Raw genomic sequence first — 19,018 nt, 5'->3', positions numbered from 1 at the left:
TGCCACCACCCCCTCCCCCAAGTTGGCGGGAGTTCTGTGAGTCCCACGCCCGGGCTGCAGCCCTGGATTTTGCCCGCCGTTTTCGCCTCTACCTGGCCTCCCACCCCCAGTACGCGGGGCCTGGGGCGGAGGCTGCCTTCTCTCGCCGCTTCGCTGAGCTCTTCCTGCAGCACTTTGAAGCTGAGGTGGCCCGGGCCTCGGGCTCCCTCTCACCACCAGTTATAGCTCCCCTGAGTCCCGGTGTGGAGATCCCTCCGCCACATGACTTGTCCCTCGAGAGCTGCAGGGTGGGCGGGCCCCTGGCTGTGCTGGGTCCCTCTCGATCATCCGAGGACCTGGCCGGCCCCCTCCCCTCCTCAGTCTCTTCCTCTTCTACGACCTCCTCGAAGCCGAAGCTCAAGAAACGCTTCTCCCTCCGCTCAGTCGGTCGCTCGGTCCGAGGTTCTGTCCGTGGCATCCTGCAGTGGCGGGGAACTGTTGACCCTCCCTCCCCAGCGAGTCCCCTGGAGACCTCATCAGGCCCCCCAGTCCTGGGTGGAAACAGCAACTCCAACTCCTCTGGAGGGGCTGGGACTGTTGGTCGGGGACTGGTTAGTGATGGCACGTCCCCTGGGGAAAGATGGACTCACCGATTTGAGAGGCTGAGACTAAGTCGGGGAGGGGGGACCTTGAAGGATGGAGCAGGGGTGGTGCAGAGGGAAGAGCTGCTGAGTTTCATGGGGGCCGAAGAGGCGGCCCCTGACCCGGCCGGAGCAGGCCGGGGAGGAGGGGCAGCTGGGCCTACCTCAGGGGGAGGAGGGCAGCCCCAGTGGCAGAAGTGTCGCTTATTGCTTCGGAGTGAAGGCGAAGGAGGAGGAGGAAGTCGCCTGGAGTTCTTTGTACCACCCAAGGTGAGGCAGGAGGAGGGTGGGCCCCTGGGAGCATTGATGGAGCAGCCAGAGTCTTTACTCAGCCCTGCTCATAAGCCCAGGCTCTGCCGGCCCACAATCATGGCTTCACGACTGTTTTCAAAGTGGGCTTGAATCTCTGATAGTAGCTGTGGGCAGCACTGAGACAGCAGTGTTCCTGCCTTTTGCCCAACTGCCTTAGAAAGGCCTGAGGAAGGAAAGATGCATGTCTGGAGGGAGGGGAGAGCGGGCCTCTGCACACTGGAAGGCTGGATCTCATTCCCTCTCACCTAGGCCTCTAGGCCCCGGCTCAGCATTCCCTGCTCTACTATCACGGATGTTCGGACAACCACAGCCCTGGAGATGCCTGACCGGGAAAACACGTTTGTGGTCAAGGTAGGAGCTCCGAGCCTTCCACCCCACCTCTCTGCAGTGCTTATGCCGGGAGAAAGCTCTCAGCACTTTTGAGCAAGCATCGTTGTCTGCGAGAGGTATTTCTATGTCAGGTGCCTCAGGAGTGTGACTGCAGGACTGTGGCTTCCCTAGGAGATGTTAGAGTGGAAGATGTTTTCATTAGGGGTGGATGTGGCCTTGGGACTACGTCCCTGGCCCCTGCCCAGGCTGAGGTCCTCCTCTTGACCCCACAGGTGGAAGGCCCCTCGGAGTACATCCTGGAGACAACTGATGCTCTCCATGTGAAGGCCTGGGTGTCTGACATTCAAGAATGCCTGAGCCCAGGGTGAGGACCTGCCTCTGTCACTGAGGAGACCTGGGGGTGGGGTTGGGGAGCAGCCTTATGCCTCTCTGCTGGTGACTTTCTCTCCAACACCATTTTTCCTGTTTCTGCAGACCCTGCCCTGCTACCAGTCCCCGCCCCATGACCCTCCCTCTGGCTCCTGGGACCTCCTTCCTCACAAAAGAGAACACAGATGGCCTGGAGCTGCCCTGCCTGAACCATTCAGAGAGTCTGCCCAGCCAGGATCTGCTTCTGGGACCCAGTGAGAGCAATGATCGCCTTTCGCAAGGTAAGGTGGGGCCTTCAGACCTGGGAGCCTCAGAGCTTCTGTGCAAGGCTCCTGCTGTCAGGCCCCACACCCTCTTTCCAGGTTCTTCTGGGCACCCCATCCTCTCCCCCAGCTGCCCCACCAATTGCTTGTCTCTTGTCTCCAAACATGCCAAGCACTCTTAAGCCACAGCTTGCCGTTTAGCACCACCACTGTTACCATCCCACACAGGCCCCAAGGAAACTCCCTGTCAACTTCTGTGCCCAGCCTTGTCACTTTTTCTCTTTAAGTCTCCCACAGGCCACTACTCTTACTGGAGATAATGGTTCTCTTCTCCAAGCTTCCAAAACACTTTGTAGACGTTTCTGTTTTGTTCTCACTCTGTATATGTTGAGGTCGCCAAATTTTCTTTTATCTCTGTATCTTTTGGCTTGACCAAACACAAAGACACGTGTCTGCCTAGCCCGGCTCGCCTTTCTAGATTTGACTTCCACTCTACCCTTTTCTTCTGGCCGCTGTTCTGGGTTTCAATGTGACAGTACCTAGCACACGGCTCTATTCAGCAAATGAACAAAGAAATCATAGACTCTTGGAGCTAGAATGGATTCACACAGCATCAGAACTCAAGTAGCGGAGATCAGAGAGAGGGAGTGGCTTTTCTGAGGTCACCTGAGAGTCACTGATAAAGATGGGCTACATCATCTTCATTCCTGATCCCTAGCCCTCCTCGCCACACCTGCCTGGTTTCTCAGCATGGCCCAGGCCTGCCACTCGGCAGACATTCAGGCAGGCCCTAGTCCATACAGGGCCCTGTGCTAGCCCTGGGGCAGGATGGAAGGGGCAACTCAGATGTCTGAGATGAGCTCTTTACCCTCCATGGGGTGGCACAACATCACTCCTGAGAAAAAGCAGGTCCCAAAACAGTGTCTGCTTAGTATCCTCTGAACAGCACAAGCAGGAAGTCCTTAGGAGCTCAGGAGGAAGAGCACAGGGAAAGTGGAGTAGACGGAGTGCTACACAGAGAAGGTGAGACAAGAGAACATGACTCGGAGCAGGTGAAGGCCAGTGCAGAGATCTGAGGTGGGGAGGGCTCAGGATACTTCGAAAAATTGGATAGGCTGAAGTGAAAGCCACATGGATGCAAATTAAGGTAAAGATGAAGTAGGCGGAGTCTTAATTTTTGCTGAGATTCTGGAGAGTGAACTCAGGGGTGCTCTACCACTGAGCTACACCCCCAGCCCTTTGTATTTTGAGTCAGAGTCTCACTAAGTTGCCTTGGCTCACCTCAAATGTGCAATCCTCCTGCCTCAGCCTCACAAGTGCTGGGATTACAGGCATGTGGCACCACACCAGCTAGAAGGAGGCTTTTTGATGCCTCTGAGAGTTGGGGACTTTGTGCTATATTCCAAAAAAAGGACTCCTTTTTTATGTGAGAATTTTTGAGAGAGTCTATCCCCACACCTCTGCAGCAATTTTTCAGCTATTGATTCAGAAAAGCTATAGGCACATTTGGATTCTAGGACCTTCTTACAACAACTGCAGTCCCTCGACAGTGCAGAAAGTGGAAGTCAGGAGCCATCAGTTAGAAATCAGCAGGGGTCACTGCCTCAGAGGGGTCTGGGTAGATTGCTAGTGGGGAACGGGCAGGAGGCCAGGCCTGCAGAACAGACTCTTCTCTGGTTCTCAACTTTGCCCTCCTATTTTTTTTCAGGGGCATATGGGGGCCTCTCAGACCGGCCCTCAGCATCCATCTCCCCTAGTTCGGCCTCCATTGCTGCCTCCCATTTTGACTCCATGGAACTGCTTCCCCCAGAGCTGCCCCCCCGCATCCCCATTGAAGAGGGCCCCCCTGCAGGAACAGTTCATCCCCTCTCAACCCCCTACCCTCCCTTGGACACTCCGGAAACAGCCACAGGTACCAGAGGGGTGCATGGGTGTCTCTCCAGGCCACTTGCCTGCCTTCCTGACGTTCCTGTCGTGGGATTCCAAGGGATGTGACCCTGGAGGAAGGAGTGGCACATGAGGGGAGGAGGCACTACAAGCGGCGGGCAAGGCTTTTTCCTCCCAGGATGGGGAAGCTTCCCTGACACCCAGGTTTCCCTCCTCTCTCCTCCCTGAAGGGTCCTTCCTGTTCCAGGGGGAGTCAGAGGGAGGTGAGGGGGACCAGCCCCTCTCAGGATATCCTTGGTTCCACGGGATGCTCTCTCGACTCAAGGCCGCCCAGCTAGTGCTGGAAGGAGGCACCGGCTCCCACGGTGTCTTCCTGGTGCGTCAGAGCGAAACGAGGCGGGGTGAATATGTCCTCACTTTCAACTTCCAGGGCAAGGCCAAGGTGAGCGCCCCTGAGGCACAGGCTCTGTTCTATGCAGACTGGGGAGCTTGGGGGACACCGCTGTCCAGGGGAGGAGGGTTTTGTGGCTGCAGGGGCCTCGGCTCCCACCTCACTTGCTCATCCGGCCCTCAGCACCTGCGCTTGTCACTGAACGAGGAGGGCCAGTGCCGGGTCCAGCACCTGTGGTTCCAGTCCATTTTCGACATGCTCGAGCACTTCCGGGTGCACCCCATCCCTCTGGAGTCTGGAGGCTCCAGTGATGTTGTCCTTGTCAGCTATGTGCCCTCCCAGCGGCAGCAGGGTGAGCAGAGCAGGTCTGCAGGGGAGGAGGTGCCCGTGCACCCAAGAAGTGAGGTGTGTGTGCCAGAAAGCCGGGGCGGGGGGATGTGAGGAGAGGCTGTTGGGGAGACAGGGCAGCAGAGGCTCCTTGCCAGGGGTCTGGAAGGGACGGAGGAAGGCTGCTAGGGTGTAGGAAGGAGGGCTCCTCGCCAGGGCCGGGCGGCAGCGGAGAGCTGGGCTGGTGCATCCCCATTCCATCGGACTCCTCCGTTCCATCGTCCGTCTGTCTCCTGGTCCATCCTCCCAGCCCTGTCTTTGCCCCTCATCACTACCTTGCCTTGGGCCTGCCCTCCTGGGGGATGCTTGGTCTGATCCCCCTCCCTCCTCCCTTGATGTCTGATGTCCCTGTCTGATCTCTCCCTCTCCCCCACCCCAATGTCCCATCTGTCCCCACGTTGCCCCTCCCCCCCAGGCCGGGAGCAGGCTGGGAGCCATGCAGGGGTGTGCGAGGGAGATCGATGCTACCCCGATGCCTCCTCCACCCTCATGCCCTTCGGAGCGAGTGACTGTGTGTAAGTGTGGTCCTCCTCTCACCTCCGCCCATGATCCATCTTCCATGGGGGGTGCTCAGGAGATGGGCTGGGGGGAGATAGCACATGGCTCCTGGGGAGATGAACGAGGGGCAGGTCCTGCAGGAGCCATCAGTCTGTCTTCTTACCATTCCTATCCAGAACCGAACACCTCCCATGACCTACCCCAGCCCCCTGAACCCCCTTCATGGACAGATTCCCCATATCCTGGGGCAGAAGAGGCGTCGGGGGCGCCAGAAGTGGCGGCAGCAGCAGCCCCAGCAGCCAAAGAGAGGCAAGAGAAAGAGAAAACGGGCAGTGGAGGGGTCCAGGAAGAGCTGGTCCCCGTGGTTGAGCTGGTCCCCGTGGTCGAATTGGAAGAGGCCATAGCACCAGGCATGGAGGCCCAGGGTGGTGCTGGCTCTGGTGGGGACATTGGGGTGACCCCAATTGTGCAGCTCCAGCAGTTACCACTAGGGGGCAACGGAGAAGAAGGGGGTCATCCCAGAGCCATTAACAACCAGTACTCCTTGGTGTGAGACACCCCACCCCACCCTCTCTCCACTCTTCTTGCTCTTCAGTCCTCGGGTCGTGAGGTGGGCTGGGTAGGGACATAGAGGAGACTTGGGAGTCCCCTTCCCACAGGCTTCCTGACCTTGTCAGTCAAGGGCATATGTGCTGGTACAAGCAGAGGTTCGAGAGCCCTGTCAACTCCCTAGTTCGTACACTACAGGCGCCCATCCCCTAGGCAGGGGATTTGGGCTCCATTACCTCCCTGAGGGGCTCTTATGGTCAGCCCCATCCCTGGGGGCCATTTCCCCATCAACTACCCCCCAGCCCAAGCAAGGGTGATGGGGGGAAGGGCTGTCAGTTATATTAAGGTGGTTGTTGTTGTTGTTTTAAACAAAATGGAGAAGCATAAATAAATAAAAGGGTTTATCTCAGTTCCACCGTGATGGCTGTGGCTAGTGTTTGTAGCGGGGAGCAGGACAGGTGAGTCGGGAAGGCCACTCACTGTTGTGAGCTCCAGAGCTGGGAGGCTGGAGAGCCAGGGTCCCTGTGGCTCCCCACCTGTCTGACTTGGCGAGTGCTAAGCTCAGCAGTGCTTCTTGGGGTCTCCAATAAGGTGTCCTAATGGGACAGGACTTTGGTGATTGTTAAAGGCCCTTCCTGCCTGAAGAGAAAGCAGGCAGAGAGCTAATGGGCAGAGGGACACAGGCAAGCTGAATGGCGGAGCACTGGCTTCCAGCCCTGGCTCTTTTCTCATTTGCTGTGTGCCCTGGGGGCCAGGTATTCCTGCTCTGGGCCCTGGTGTCCTTAACCGAGATGAGGTTTCATCTCAGTCATGCTGCTGAAGTGATTTGTTTGGTCTGGATAATGTTTCCATTTGAGTGTCACAAACACGTTCAGATTACTGGCTTCCCTTGAAAGTCAGAAGATCCAGTCGAGTGGGTCCAGACTCCACATCTGCCACATCCCTACCAGCTCGTTGCCTGCACCTACAGGCCTGGCCTGAGGGCATGGAGCTAACAAGGCCTCTCTTCTTGCAGTGCCCCCATTTTTAAACTCAGCTTTCTGAATTGATCTTCTGTGCTACAGCTGTACCCTCCGACAGAGGGCACCCCTGGACTTTGCAATGCTGGAGTGATGGGTGCCAACAAGGGGACACTCAGGTTCTGGAGAATCCCACCTCTGTGCTCAGCCCTCTCCCTGTCTCCTACCATGTCTCTCACTCCCACCCCAGCACCACCTCTCAGCCCCCAGACTCTGCCCCATCTCCAGGAGGCCCTACCCATGCTCATGACCTTGCTATTCTGGGCCTTGTGTCCTGTGGGAGATGGACAGGAGACAGCTGGGCACACAGGCCACCCAGGCTGGGGACTGGCTGGGGGAAGCCTGCTGGCTTTCCCTGTTTTGTCTCATCCCTGGGGCTCCCCCAAAACTTGGCCTCAGGAGACAGGATAGAATTGGCTATCAAAGGGTGGGGAAGTGCTTTGGAGACCTGGGTGCTATGTTCTCAAAGCAAGATGGCTGGTGGCACCCCTGGGGTAGGCAGGGCCTGATCTCCTCCTAATTTAGCGGCAACTGGTCCTCTGAGGCTCCCCTTCCCCCAAAACCCTGCTAGCCTTCAGGGACTTGCCTTCCAGAGATGAAGCAGGGATGGGCGCAGAGATACCTACCCACTCTGCAGACAAGCACATGGCTCCCTGGTGGAGAGCCTCCTGCAGCTCCTGGATGCTGGCTTTCCCTCTCTGGTTTCATTCTGCCCCTCTGGGAAGCTGGAGGAGACAGAAACAAATAACCTCAAAGGGCCCTGTTGGCAGGAGCGGCCTGTAAAGCCTGCCTCTTTCCCTGTCTCATGCTTGACTCCCCTGAAGCTACCCATCTCCTGTCTCCCCCTCTCCATGTTTGGGCATTCCTGCTGCTGTAAGACAGTGGCCCTGTCACTCCTCCAGGTGTTGCTGGACAGAAGCCAGCCAGTGCCAAAAAGTTTGGCGAGTGCTGGGCCTGACTCTGGCCTGAGACGGGTGCTGGGCCAGGTGGAGGTGCCTGTTGGTGTGAGCCCCAATACATACACACCCCATTGTCTGAGGCATCCACCTCCCAGGTCACAGCAGGACTCCAAGGGAGGGGTTTGTGGGAACTGTGAAAAGGGGGAGGGAACACCTTGTCCTCAACTCACCCTGGAGGCTATCCTTCCCCAACTCCAAGCAAAGTCCTAACTCTAGGAGGCCAAATCCCTCGGTTGCATCCACCTCTTCTGGCCATACCCTCCCCAGTGCAGGGGCTTCCCTGTGCCCTGCCCCACTGCCTCCTGGTCCTGTCTGCAAGTTGGAGCCCAGGGGGAGAAGCAGCCTTAGGAACCCTTTCAGATTATAATCCCAGCGACCCTGGAGGCTGAGATAGGAAGGCCACAAGTTCAAGGCCAGCCTCAGCAATTTAGCAAGACTGTCTCAAAATAAAATAAAATGGACTGGCGATGTAGCTCAGTCGTGAAGCATCTGGGTTCAATCCCCAGTACTAAAAAAAAAAAAAAAAAGTCAGGTGTGGTAGCACAGCCTGCAATCTCAGTCCCAGTGATTCGGGAGGTTGAGGCAGGATTGCAAGTTCGAGGCCAGCCTCAGCAATTTAATGAGATCCTATCTCAAAATAAAAAACAAAAATGGACTGGAGATGTGATCAATGGTAAAGCACCCCTGGATTAAATCCCCAGTACCGAATTAATTAATTAATAATAATAAAAACTTTTCAGTCATCTGTACATTCCTTGTTCACAGCAGGAAACTGAGGCCCAGACAGAAGGACTTGAGCCCAGGGTCACTGGGCTGCTTGCTGTCACTCACCTTTCACACTGCTCTCATGGAACCTCTGCTGGCTTCCCTCCCCTGCCCACATGCGCCCTGGTACCCTGTCTGCTTCTCCAGCAGCTGCCTTGGTGGAAACCAAAAGACGCAGGGTGGGGAAGGGCGGCTCAGAGCAGCTGCTCCTCTCAGGAAGCTGACACCAAGGCCAGCCGCTCAGCAACAACTTGTGGCTTTGCACCCAACCCTGGGGTCCCCGCCCACCTGGCGGCCACTAGCCAGCTCCCGCTGTCCCTTTTCCCCACTGCTTCTCACACTTCCCATCTTTCCCAGCTCTGTCCTTTCCTCCTGTCTCCCAGACCTGTTCCCCAAGTCCGCCCCCTCCCCATTCCTTTGGACCGGAGCCTCTGCTCTATCCAGCTTCCCGGGTGCCTGTCAGTGGGGCAGGCCCAGGTCTGAATGAGGTCTGATCCTCATTCCCTCTCAAGGGTGTTGAGGCATCAGTGCCAGAGTACAGTGATGACGACAGGCTTTGGGGTCTACCATATAACCCCCCTGGGTCAGAGCGAGCACAGTGGGAAATGAAGCGACACTCATTCCATGACTTGGGGTGACCCCCGCCCCCATCCTGAAACAGTTATCCCTCCCCTCTGCCATCAGCACATTCTGTAGCCTCTTGGGTTACCTGGCTGCCTGAGTGTCCCATTTTCCTGTCAGGATTCCCTGTCAGGGATGGGGGGGCACTAAAGGCTGTGTTCCCAGAGGCTGAGCTCGAGCGATGGGGGGAGGCGGTTTAGGGGAGAGACAGGCAGTGCTGGCTTTGCTCACCAGGCCCTGGACACTAAATCCCTTGTTGATGGCTGCAGCAACCCCTCCCTAGGGTAGGGTTACCATCTTCAGCCCTGTCCCCTTGACCCTCTCCCCTCCCTACTTCCCCTTGTCCCTCTAGAACTACTTCCTCTGGTCCCCAAAAGATGTTCTTCCCTGCTTTGGTCCCCTGAAGGCTTGGAGTATCTTTGCTGCTACTCCCACAACACACTAGGTGAGACAGTAGGCAGGCACTGGAAACAGGTTCAGGGTAGATAAGACTGAGATGGAAAGAGGGTGTGACTGAAACAAAGAGCCAGGCCCCAGAGTGGAAGAGGACGTAAGGGAAGAACTGGGGAGATGAGTCTGGGACTGGAAATTCAGTCATCAGGGGAAGTTGAGGCCATTGGGGGTGGGGTCAGTAGCAGAAGATAATGAAGTCTATCCTTGCCCCCCCCCAGGGCCAGGCCACCTTTGCTTCCTTCATGAGTGACATCTCAGGCTGCAGCCCCACTGTTCCCCTCTGTCAGCAGAAATATCTCTCTCTTCTGACCCCTCCTGCTGGAGTCTCAGCCAGCCAATCCCTGATCTGGGGGAGGGGGGAGCCTGGCCCCCCCCACTCTCTCATAAGGACCAGCTGGGGGCTGGGGGGGTGGCCGGCTGCCGCAAGTGGGACGGGGGTCAGAGCTTCGTGGAGGGAAGGAAAACCTGGGGGGGCCAGGCGAGAAAAAGAAACCCAGACTATAGGCAGGTAGAAACACTGAGGAAGGCCCCCAAGCCTGAGAGCCCCCAAAAAGGAACACACCGCCCCCTGGCCCCCAAGAAGGGAGCACAATGGAGGCTGCGCATGCCAAGAGCACAGAGGAATGTTTGGCCTATTTTGGGGTGAGCGAGACCACGGGCCTTACCCCGGACCAAGTTAAGCGGCATCTGGAGAAATACGGCCCCAATGGTAAGTGTCCCTTGGAGAACAGACTGGTAGCACCCACATGCATACCTGGAGCTGCTCCTCCAGAGTATCCTAGGGACATGGTCTGATGGTTGCAGCAGGGAGATACTGAGCAAACTGGGTCTGAGATGTGGAGTTTGGGGAGGTTTTACGGGATGACCTTGTGAACCTCAGGTGCCCTGTTGGTGGCCTTAGCCACAAACTCTTGGGCGTGGGGGCCATGAGGCTGAACCCCAAATGAACATGTCCTTTTCTCCTTTTTCCCTGCATAGAGCTCCCTGCAGAGGAAGGTAAGTACTGGAAGCCCTGAGCCCTCATAAATGACCCACCCTTCTCCCTGCCATACCGACCCCACACTCCTTTCCAAAAGGCAAAGATCCCCTTCCCAGACATTGCAGTACCCAAGGCAGAAGTCTCCAGGCACTTTCTCCTTGAGGCGTCCCACCCTTGAATAACTGCCCACTATTTTGAGGAGCCTGCCTTTTGGACTCCGGGCAGCTCCCTCTGCCATTCTCTCATACAAGCCGCCTGCCCATCATCCTAGGGATTCAGGACACTACACTCCCTGGACCTCAGCCTATATGCAAAGTCCCAGAGTTCCATCCTTTGGATCTTAACCCGGGGGACCCTTCCCCTTGCCTCTCCCTTCCCCCCTCCCAGGGAAGTCCCTGTGGGAGTTGGTGATAGAGCAGTTTGAAGACCTCCTGGTGCGGATCCTTCTGCTGGCCGCCTGCATCTCCTTTGTAAGTGTAGGAGCGCATCTGGGGGCTGGCTGGGGTGTGATGGGGGATCAGGAGTCTGCTCGCGGCGGAGGTTAGCAAGGCTCCCGGTCGCGGATCCTCTAGTCCAAGCCCTGAGCATCCTTATTTTCCAGAACCAGAGTTGAGGGGGGCTGAGTGCTGATTCGCGCCCTCCGTCCTCCCCCGCACCCCGCAGGCAGGTTTTATTTTAAGCTGTACGCCTGTTTCTCAGCCAAAACACTGAAGTTAAGCCACCCTCGGAGCTTCAAGGGCTTCGAGGGCTCGGGTTACCCCGCTAGCGCTGCACTAGGGGCTCAGACGCCCGCGCGCTGAGGCTCCTGGGCAATGACCACTCCCGACATGCCCCGGGCCACTCTGCTCCACCAATCACCGAGCACCCCGACGCCCCTGCCCCGCCCTCCCCGTTCTCTAACGCTGATTGGTCAAGGGAAAGACTCGGCTCAGAGAAGCGGGAAAGCGCTGCTGGTGCGAGGGTGGTTCCCAATGCGCCCCCAACGCCCCAACTCCTCATCTGTCTCTACGAGTCACCCCCACCCCAACCCCCACAGGGCTGGAACCTGGGACTCCTCCTCACCCACCCAGGCTGACACCCCTACCCCTTCTCCCCCGCCCCAGGCCCCTCACAGCCGCAGGGCTACCCCACCCCTCTTCAGACCCCTGCCACCTCTCCTGCCCTGAGGGTTCTCCTCCAGTGTCCACGGACCCTGCAGGTGGCTCCTCCGCAGACATCATCCCAGCAGGCCACCCTGTATTTCGGACTTTCTTTGACTTCTTAGTCCTGCTGGAAGATAAGGCTCTGGAGGCTTAGAAGCCTCCCTGTCCATTGGTCTCCTTAATGGAGGCCCTACCGCCCCTGAGGGCAAGCTGGCAGGGCCTCCCTTCTCAGATTTGCTCCTTGACATTTGCCTGTGGCTGTTGCCTGGCAGTGGCAACAGCTGGGGCGGGGTGTGTACAGGAGGCGGGTAACACTATCCCCCCTCCTGCTCCCTCGTGAAATTGGAGCTTCCTTACCTCGCCTGTGGGGGAGGGCTGCGGGTGGGCTGGGCGCCTGCCTCTGAGGACCACAGGGTTTTTCCTATGGGTTTTGGCTCCCCTGGGATGGATGTGGCTGTGGGGGTAGTTGGCCTGGGTGTCCCCTGAGCTTTGCTCCCAAGCCAACAATTCAGTGAGGGAAACCTGAAAGCACTCGCAGCTAATCCTGAAATTGTGCATGTCTGTGCTGGCCTATTCAAGTTGAATCACCGCAGTGGCCATTGCTGATGCTCTGAGTGGGTAGAACTTCCCACAGACGTGGGCTTGCAGTCCCTTTGTGTCCCCTAAGCTCCTGCACAGGGACCTCTGCAGTGGTACCTGGAACCCTTCCACTTCCTTTCTTTGCCCAGGTTGGGGGGAGGTTTTTATTATCTATTATTCTCCCTTGTCCTGCTCCCCAGGTGCTGGCCTGGTTTGAGGAAGGTGAAGAGACCATCACCGCCTTTGTTGAACCCTTTGTCATCCTCTTGATCCTCATTGCCAATGCCATCGTGGGGGTTTGGCAGGTTAGCATTGACCCCTCCCCTTTCCTCTGAGTCCTGACACCCATCATGAGGCCCATCCTTCCTCCAGTCTCCTCCTCCTCCTTGGCTTCCCTGGGTCTTCCTGTTCCTGTGGTCCTCTCACCTAGTTTGTAAATAGGATGGAGTGTTGGAAAGAATTGAGATCCACTGTCACTTGTTCACTGTATGACCCTGAGCAAGTTCCTTCATATCTCTGAGTCTCAGTTTCCTCATCTGTAAGATAGGGCCAATAATCCTGTCCCTCAGGATTGTGGTGGAATTGAACAGGATGAGCGTGAAAGTGCCTGGTGCACAGTAGGAGCTCAGTGGTCTAGTTTGGTTTCCTCCTCCTCTTATCTCACCACCTCTACTGACCTTGTCCCTGCTTCCTGTTTTTCTTTTTTTTTTTTTTTTCTCTCTCTCTGCTCAAAACTCTCTTCCCTGTTTTTAGCCATAGGTGACAGCTTTTTTAACACACACACACACACACACACACACACCTGTGGGGTTTTGTCTACTTGCTGTGCCCAGATGGAACTACATAACTCTGCCTATGATGGTCTTAAGTCCCCTAGAATCTGGGTCCCTGCTCCTCCATCTCTGCACCCCTCACCTGTGACCTACAATCTTCCTAAACCAGTCCCCTCCCTCCCTACTCTCCTCTTCCCTCTGATGACCCTGCCCTCCTCCACCTGTGTCCCTCAGGAGCGAAATGCAGAGAACGCCATTGAGGCGCTGAAGGAATATGAACCCGAGATGGGGAAGGTCTACCGGGCTGACCGCAAGTCAGTGCAAAGGATCAAGGCTCGGGACATCGTCCCCGGGGACATTGTGGAGGTGGCCGGTGAGTGATGGGAATGAGTGGTCCAGGATGGGAGGTCTTGGGTCTGAGGCCAAGAAGAAGGTGGGGTGGCTTCTCCTTCCCAGACTCCTTAAGAGGTCACCCCAGGACATTGCAGCCACAGTAGTCAGAGCCTCCGCAGGAACAGCCAGTCCTGTCCCTGAGTCTGCAGGCAGACCCCCTGCTCCCCCTCCTCTCCCCCAGTACTGCAAGCGACAGGTGGAACCCAGTCTCTGCCAACGGCCCCGTCTCCACCCCCTCGTGGGGCCTGGCTTCCCTCTCCTTCCACCCACCCCCAAGCTTGGTCAGCTTTCAGTCTTGACCTCTCAGTGCCCTTGAGGCCTCTCAAAGGGGAAGGAGCGAGGGTAGAAGGGAGGAGGGGAGCCAAGGATCAAGCCCCCGACCATGTAAGGGAAACTCTGGTCCCAGCTCAGAGCACGGGACCTGGGAGGAGGGGAGCTCAAGGAGGGCCCCGCCCCCAGCAAGGGACACTTAATGCCTTCCCAGGGAGGGGTGGGGGCCGGGTGGCTAAGATTACTGGGATTCTGCCCCCTTCAGCGGTTTTTATATTTGCCCTGCGCAGGCCTTCCCGCGTCTCCAGGCCCCTGGCATGGGGAAGGTATCTTTCTAGGCCTCCTTCCCTTCACCAGACACCCATGTCACCACCGCGGGAAACACAGGGAGGAGGGCAGGCAGGCCAAGGACCCCGATGCTGTCCTGCCCCGGTGACAGTTTGGAGTCAGCGCCATGGATATCTATAAATATCACCGGGGCTTGGGTGACAGGGTGTCAGACTCCATCACTGACCGCCTCCCTCCTCCGTCTGCTTCCTCTGGCCCAGGAAAAGGGACCTTAGAAACTGAGGGAAGGAGAGACAGTGAACCCTGTCCCCTGGGCCATCTGTGGGACCAGGGTAGAATTAGACAGAGGCCCTGGGAACTGTTCAGCCTCCCCCAAAGGTCTCTGAGTCTGTGGGGCATCTGCCTCTCAGCTCCTCCCAGGTGCTTCTGGTGTGGGGGCCTCCTACCTGGGCATCTCCCTCGCCCACCACAGCCTTCTGGCTCTCCTGTGGGTTTTCCCATGGCCCTGAGCCTTGTTTCCTGCAGACTATCCTCCTCTCCCCTCAACTTGCTCACCCCTGGCTCCCACATGCCCCCAGATGCTCAGGCCTGGCTGCCAGGTTCTGATGTGTGATCTCCTCTGTGACCACGGGTGCCCCTTCCTTTCCTCCCACATCCTCCTTTGACCTCCCTCGTGGGCACTCCTCTCCTACTTCACACTCCACTTTTTCTCTAGTTTGACCTTGATATTCTCAACTCTGGACTTCTTCCTGTTTCTTCCTGCCTTCCCTGACTGTCCACTTCCTGTTTTGCCTGGTGCTACTTCTCTCCAACGCAGCCTGTTCTCTGAGTTACCTTCTTGCCTTGCCCTCCTCAGCTTTCTCACCCTTGTCTCCCTCTCTGTCCAGCTTTAGCTGGATTGTCCCTGATTTTCCCCTTGGTTGTTTTAATGAACACATACTATGTGCCAGGAAATACACCAGGCCCTCCCTTCCCAGGCTGGAGCTAGTGGGAAGAAAAGAATTCAACAAGGGGGGCAGAAGGAATGGTGCTATACAGTGGGAGGGGTGTGCTTGCTGAGGTGGCAGGAGCATATGCCAAGGGCCTGAGGAAAGCCCGGGGTGGATACCCAGACCTGAGGATGGGTAAGGTGAAGAGTCAAACATGGACTGGGTTTTTCTTAGGAAGGAACACAACTCCATTCCCAACTGATCTCACTGTTCTCTAATCTCTCCACAGTGGGGGACAAAGTCCCCGCAGACATCCGCATCCTCTCCATCAAATCCACCACCCTCCGGGTCGACCAGTCCATCCTGACAGGTCCGCTGGCCGGGGTGGGAGGACATACTGAGGGAGAAGCTGGGTGGACAGGGACGAGGTTCCAGGTGGACAAAGTAGAACAGCCAGCCACAGGCCTCCTCCTGGCTGGCCGTAGCGAAGACAGCATGGCTCGGCCTTCGCTCTTCCACAGGGGTCATGGGGGAGAGCTGGATGTTCGTGCCCACTCCCCATATGGCCTTCAACCCACCCCTTCCACACAGGCATAGGGACACACATACCCAAGAACTGTCCTGTTTCCTCTAGAAGCTCAAAAGTGCCCAAGTGAGAAGCCATAAGATTCTGCGACAAGGTGGAGGGTTCAGATGCTCTTCAAACCATGGCTGCTTCTCCCTTTACTGGGGGGAGAGGGGACTGTGGACATTACTTTAGGTCCAAGAAGGCAAAGATGCCTGAGCCCCTGCCATTAGGGAGGAGGAGGCCATATCCCAGCCGGGGACAGCCCCTCCTCCCAGGAGCCTGCTCTACGGTACAGCGCCCTCCACATTTACCAGCTCATTTGATTTGTCTCAAGTGTACCCCATCTTGTCTGCATTTCAGGGAGCAGGTGGTTAACCGATCAGAGTCAGGTCAAAGCCCTTTTCCTCTAAGTGCCATGGAGTTCCGTTTGCCCTGCCCAGCTTGTTCCAGAGGCCAGACTCCCTCCAAGAAGGCTGCCTGGTCCTGGCAACCTTGTCCTTCTGAGCAGGGAGGGACTTAGGGACAGGAAGTCAAGGAGAAGAACATACTATCATCTCAATGTCCCCTTGGCCCCTTCTCTACAGGCGAGTCTGTATCTGTCATCAAGCACACAGAACCCGTCCCTGACCCCCGAGCTGTCAACCAGGACAAGAAGAACATGCTTTTCTCGGTGAGCGATCCAGGGCCAGCTATCATGCCCTCAAGCCGAGGGCCTGGTTTGGGAGAGAAACGTGGTGGCCTGAGAAGAGCTGAAGCCCTCTGTCTGGGCGGAGGTGGCATGAAGATCACCTGTCGCTTCTTCTTCACCTACCCAGGGCACCAACATTGCTGCCGGCAAGGCCTTGGGCGTCGTGGCCACGACTGGTGTGAGCACTGAGATTGGGAAGATCCGAGACCAAATGGCGGCTACGGAACAAGACAAGACCCCACTGCAGCAGAAGCTCGATGAATTTGGAGAGCAATTGTCTAAAGTCATCTCCCTCATCTGCGTGGCTGTCTGGCTCATCAACATTGGCCATTTCAATGATCCCGTCCACGGGGGATCCTGGTTCCGTGGGGCCATCTACTACTTTAAGATTGCCGTGGCCCTGGCTGTGGCTGCAATCCCAGAAGGTATGGGGCAGCCTTTCTCTCTCCTTCCATTTCCTAATATCAGTGGCAAAGACTCTTTCGCACAATAAAGTAAACAGTGACAGTTCCAGGGGTTAAAAGTTAGTATCTTGTTGGTTGTGGTGGCGCATGCTGTCATCCCAGCGACTCAGGTGACTGATGCAGGAGGATGGAAAGTTCAAGGCCAGCCTCAACAACTTAGCAAGGCCCTCAGCAACTTAGCGACACCCTGTCTCAAAATAAAAAAAGGAAAGGGCTGGGATGTGGTTCAGTGGTTAAGAGCTTCTGGGTTCAGTCCCTGGTACCACAAAAAAAAAAAAAAATACAAAGCTGATCGCCTTGGGGTCAGTTGGTACTTAGCTGACCACATCAGGTCTCCCTCCTGCCCTGCACTGACCCTGCACCCGTCTCTCCCCTGACAGGTCTTCCTGCAGTCATCACCACCTGCCTGGCCTTGGGTACTCGTCGGATGGCAAAGAAGAATGCCATCGTGAGGAGCTTGCCCTCCGTAGAGACCCTGGGCTGCACCTCTGTCATCTGCTCCGACAAGACCGGCACCCTCACCACCAACCAGATGTCTGTCTGCAAGGTCAGGAGCAGTGTGGGCAGAAGAGAAGCCTGTTCTGGGGGTGAAATGAGCCCTCCAAACATGGGGTGATCCCTTCTTCGCTGGCAGCTTCTCTGCCTGGCCTGGAATATGCTCAAAGAGCAGAGGGGTCCATCCTGCCACTCTGAAAGGGACCAGTCAGCCAGTACGCTAGGGCCACCATCCCCTGCCAGTCACGGCTGCATGTCCTCGCATCCTCTGTGACAGCCCCTTCAGGGGAAGGGCTCAGTCACGCAGTTTTTCAGAGGAGGAAACTGAGGCTCTGGGAGTCAGTGGCCGGCTGAAAGATGCACAGGTAACGGGTGGCACAGCTGCATGCTGTTGTCCCTGCCGCTCAGGAGGCTGAGGCAGGAGAGTCCCTGAGGCCAGGAGTTTGAGGCCAGCCTGGGCGACATAGCAAAACCCCATCTCAAAAAGACAGGCAGCAGATCTGAGGGCCAGACCCAAGTCTGTGCAGCCCTCAAGCTCCTTCCTGTGCATTACCTGCCTCCAGAGAGCTCGGGTCACGGCCGCCCCCAGCAGGCCCAGCCGCGCCCATCCTGGACAGCATTTCCTTCCCTCTCTTTTTTCCTTCCTTCCTTCCTTTTTGTGGTTACTAGGGTCAAACTCAGGGTGCTGGAGAAGCACTCCACCCCCAAGCCACATCCCCAGCTCCTGAGCAGCATTTGTGAAAAGAAAACTTTTTTTTTGTACTAGAGATTGAACTGAGGAGCACTTAACCACAGAGCTACATCCCCAACATCTTTTTGTTTTATTTTTTGAAAATTTTTTAGCTGTAGATGGACATAATATCTTTATTTTTATTTATTTATTTATTTATTTATTTATTTATTTATTTATTTATTTATTTATTTTTATACGGTGCTGAGGATTGAACCCAGGGCCTCATGCATGAGAGGTGAGCCTCTACCACTGAACTACAACACAGCCCCCAGCTCCTTTTTGTATTTTATTAGAGATAAGGTCTTGCTGAGTTGCTTAGGACCTTGCTAAATTGCTGAGGCTGGCTTTGAACTCTCAGTCCCCCTGCTTCAGCCTCACAAGCTGCTGGGATTACAGGCATACGCCATCGTGACCCGGCTTAAACTGAGAATTCTTAATCTTTTCTGTGTATTAGATCCTTGGCAGTTGGACTTCTCAATATAATGTGTATGTTTGTATATATAATATTTTTTTTCTTTTTTGTGGGGGCTACCAGGTATTGAACTCAGGGGCACTCAACCACTGAGCCACATCCCAGCCCTATTTTGTATTTTATTTAGAGACAGGGTCTCACTGAGTTGCTTAGCGCCTCACAATTGCTTAGGCTGGCTTTGAACTCAAGATCCTCCTGTCTCAGCCTCATAAGCCACTGGGATTACAGGCCTGCGCCACTGCACCCAGCTCTTTTCTTTTATAATGCTGGGAATTGAAGCCAGGGCCTCATGCTTAGTAGGCAAGCATTCTACACCCCTGAGCTCCTCAGTGTAAAATTTTGAATATGTAAAACAAAATCCACAGAATTCTGTTTTAGAAGTAGGAAAAAAAAAAAAAAAAACCAGCTAGGTATGGTGGGGCATGCCTGTAATCCCAGCAACATGGGAGGCCAAGGCAGGAGGATCATAAGTTTGAGGCCAGCCTCAGCAACATAGCAAGGATTTCAGCAATTTAGCAAGATCCTGTTTCAAAATATAAAATAAAAAGGGCTAGGGATATGGCTCAGTGGTAAAGCACCTCTGGGTTCAATTGCCCGTACAAAAAATAAAAAAAGAAAGAAAAGAAACAGAACAAATACATAGAATTACAGAAGTAACTAATGATTGAAATGATTGAAATACAGTTATCTATCTATAGGTATATAAATATATATATATATTTGGGGGCGGGTACTGGAGATTGAGCCCAGGGATGCTTTAGCATGAGCTACACTCCCAGCCCTTTCTATTTTGAAACAGGTTCTCACTAAATTGCTCAGGCT

At 55.7% G+C, this 19,018-nt stretch overlaps 2 protein-coding genes across 5 annotated transcripts in view; both read left to right on the top strand.

The window, feature by feature from the left end:
• The window catches only part of Sh2b1 (SH2B adaptor protein 1), an 8,728-nt gene extending 2,713 nt beyond the window's left edge, over positions 1–6,015 (top strand). Inside the window, exons 2-10 of one of the 4 annotated variants that reach the window (XM_048789734.1) lie at positions 1–890; positions 1,182–1,283; positions 1,535–1,626; positions 1,737–1,912; positions 3,603–3,806; positions 4,012–4,223; positions 4,356–4,577; positions 4,975–5,074; positions 5,234–6,015. In XM_048789734.1, coding sequence (XP_048645691.1) covers positions 1–890; positions 1,182–1,283; positions 1,535–1,626; positions 1,737–1,912; positions 3,603–3,806; positions 4,012–4,223; positions 4,356–4,577; positions 4,975–5,074; positions 5,234–5,235 — 2,000 coding nt within the window. In that variant the 3' untranslated portion in view covers positions 5,236–6,015. The remainder of the gene's footprint in view (positions 891–1,181; positions 1,284–1,534; positions 1,627–1,736; positions 1,913–3,602; positions 3,807–4,011; positions 4,224–4,355; positions 4,578–4,974; positions 5,075–5,233) is intronic. The other 3 variants (XM_048789733.1, XM_015491212.2, XM_015491213.2) reach the window with 3 other exon arrangements.
• A 1,256-nt stretch (positions 6,016–7,271) lies between these two features.
• The window catches only part of Atp2a1 (ATPase sarcoplasmic/endoplasmic reticulum Ca2+ transporting 1), a 20,332-nt gene continuing 8,585 nt past the window's right edge, over positions 7,272–19,018 (top strand). The window contains exons 1-9 of the mRNA XM_015491209.2: positions 7,272–10,132; positions 10,402–10,419; positions 10,790–10,872; positions 12,324–12,428; positions 13,131–13,269; positions 15,066–15,146; positions 15,929–16,014; positions 16,160–16,457; positions 16,877–17,043. Of these exons, the coding sequence (XP_015346695.2) occupies positions 10,015–10,132; positions 10,402–10,419; positions 10,790–10,872; positions 12,324–12,428; positions 13,131–13,269; positions 15,066–15,146; positions 15,929–16,014; positions 16,160–16,457; positions 16,877–17,043 (1,095 nt within the window). The 5' untranslated portion in view covers positions 7,272–10,014. The remainder of the gene's footprint in view (positions 10,133–10,401; positions 10,420–10,789; positions 10,873–12,323; positions 12,429–13,130; positions 13,270–15,065; positions 15,147–15,928; positions 16,015–16,159; positions 16,458–16,876; positions 17,044–19,018) is intronic.

This window comes from Marmota marmota, unplaced genomic scaffold (genome assembly GCF_001458135.2).
Source record: "Marmota marmota marmota unplaced genomic scaffold, marMar, whole genome shotgun sequence".
Lineage (NCBI taxonomy): Eukaryota > Metazoa > Chordata > Mammalia > Rodentia > Sciuridae > Marmota > Marmota marmota.
The sequence above is the reverse complement of the archived record's forward strand: the minus strand, read 5'-3'. Positions and strand labels throughout refer to the sequence as shown.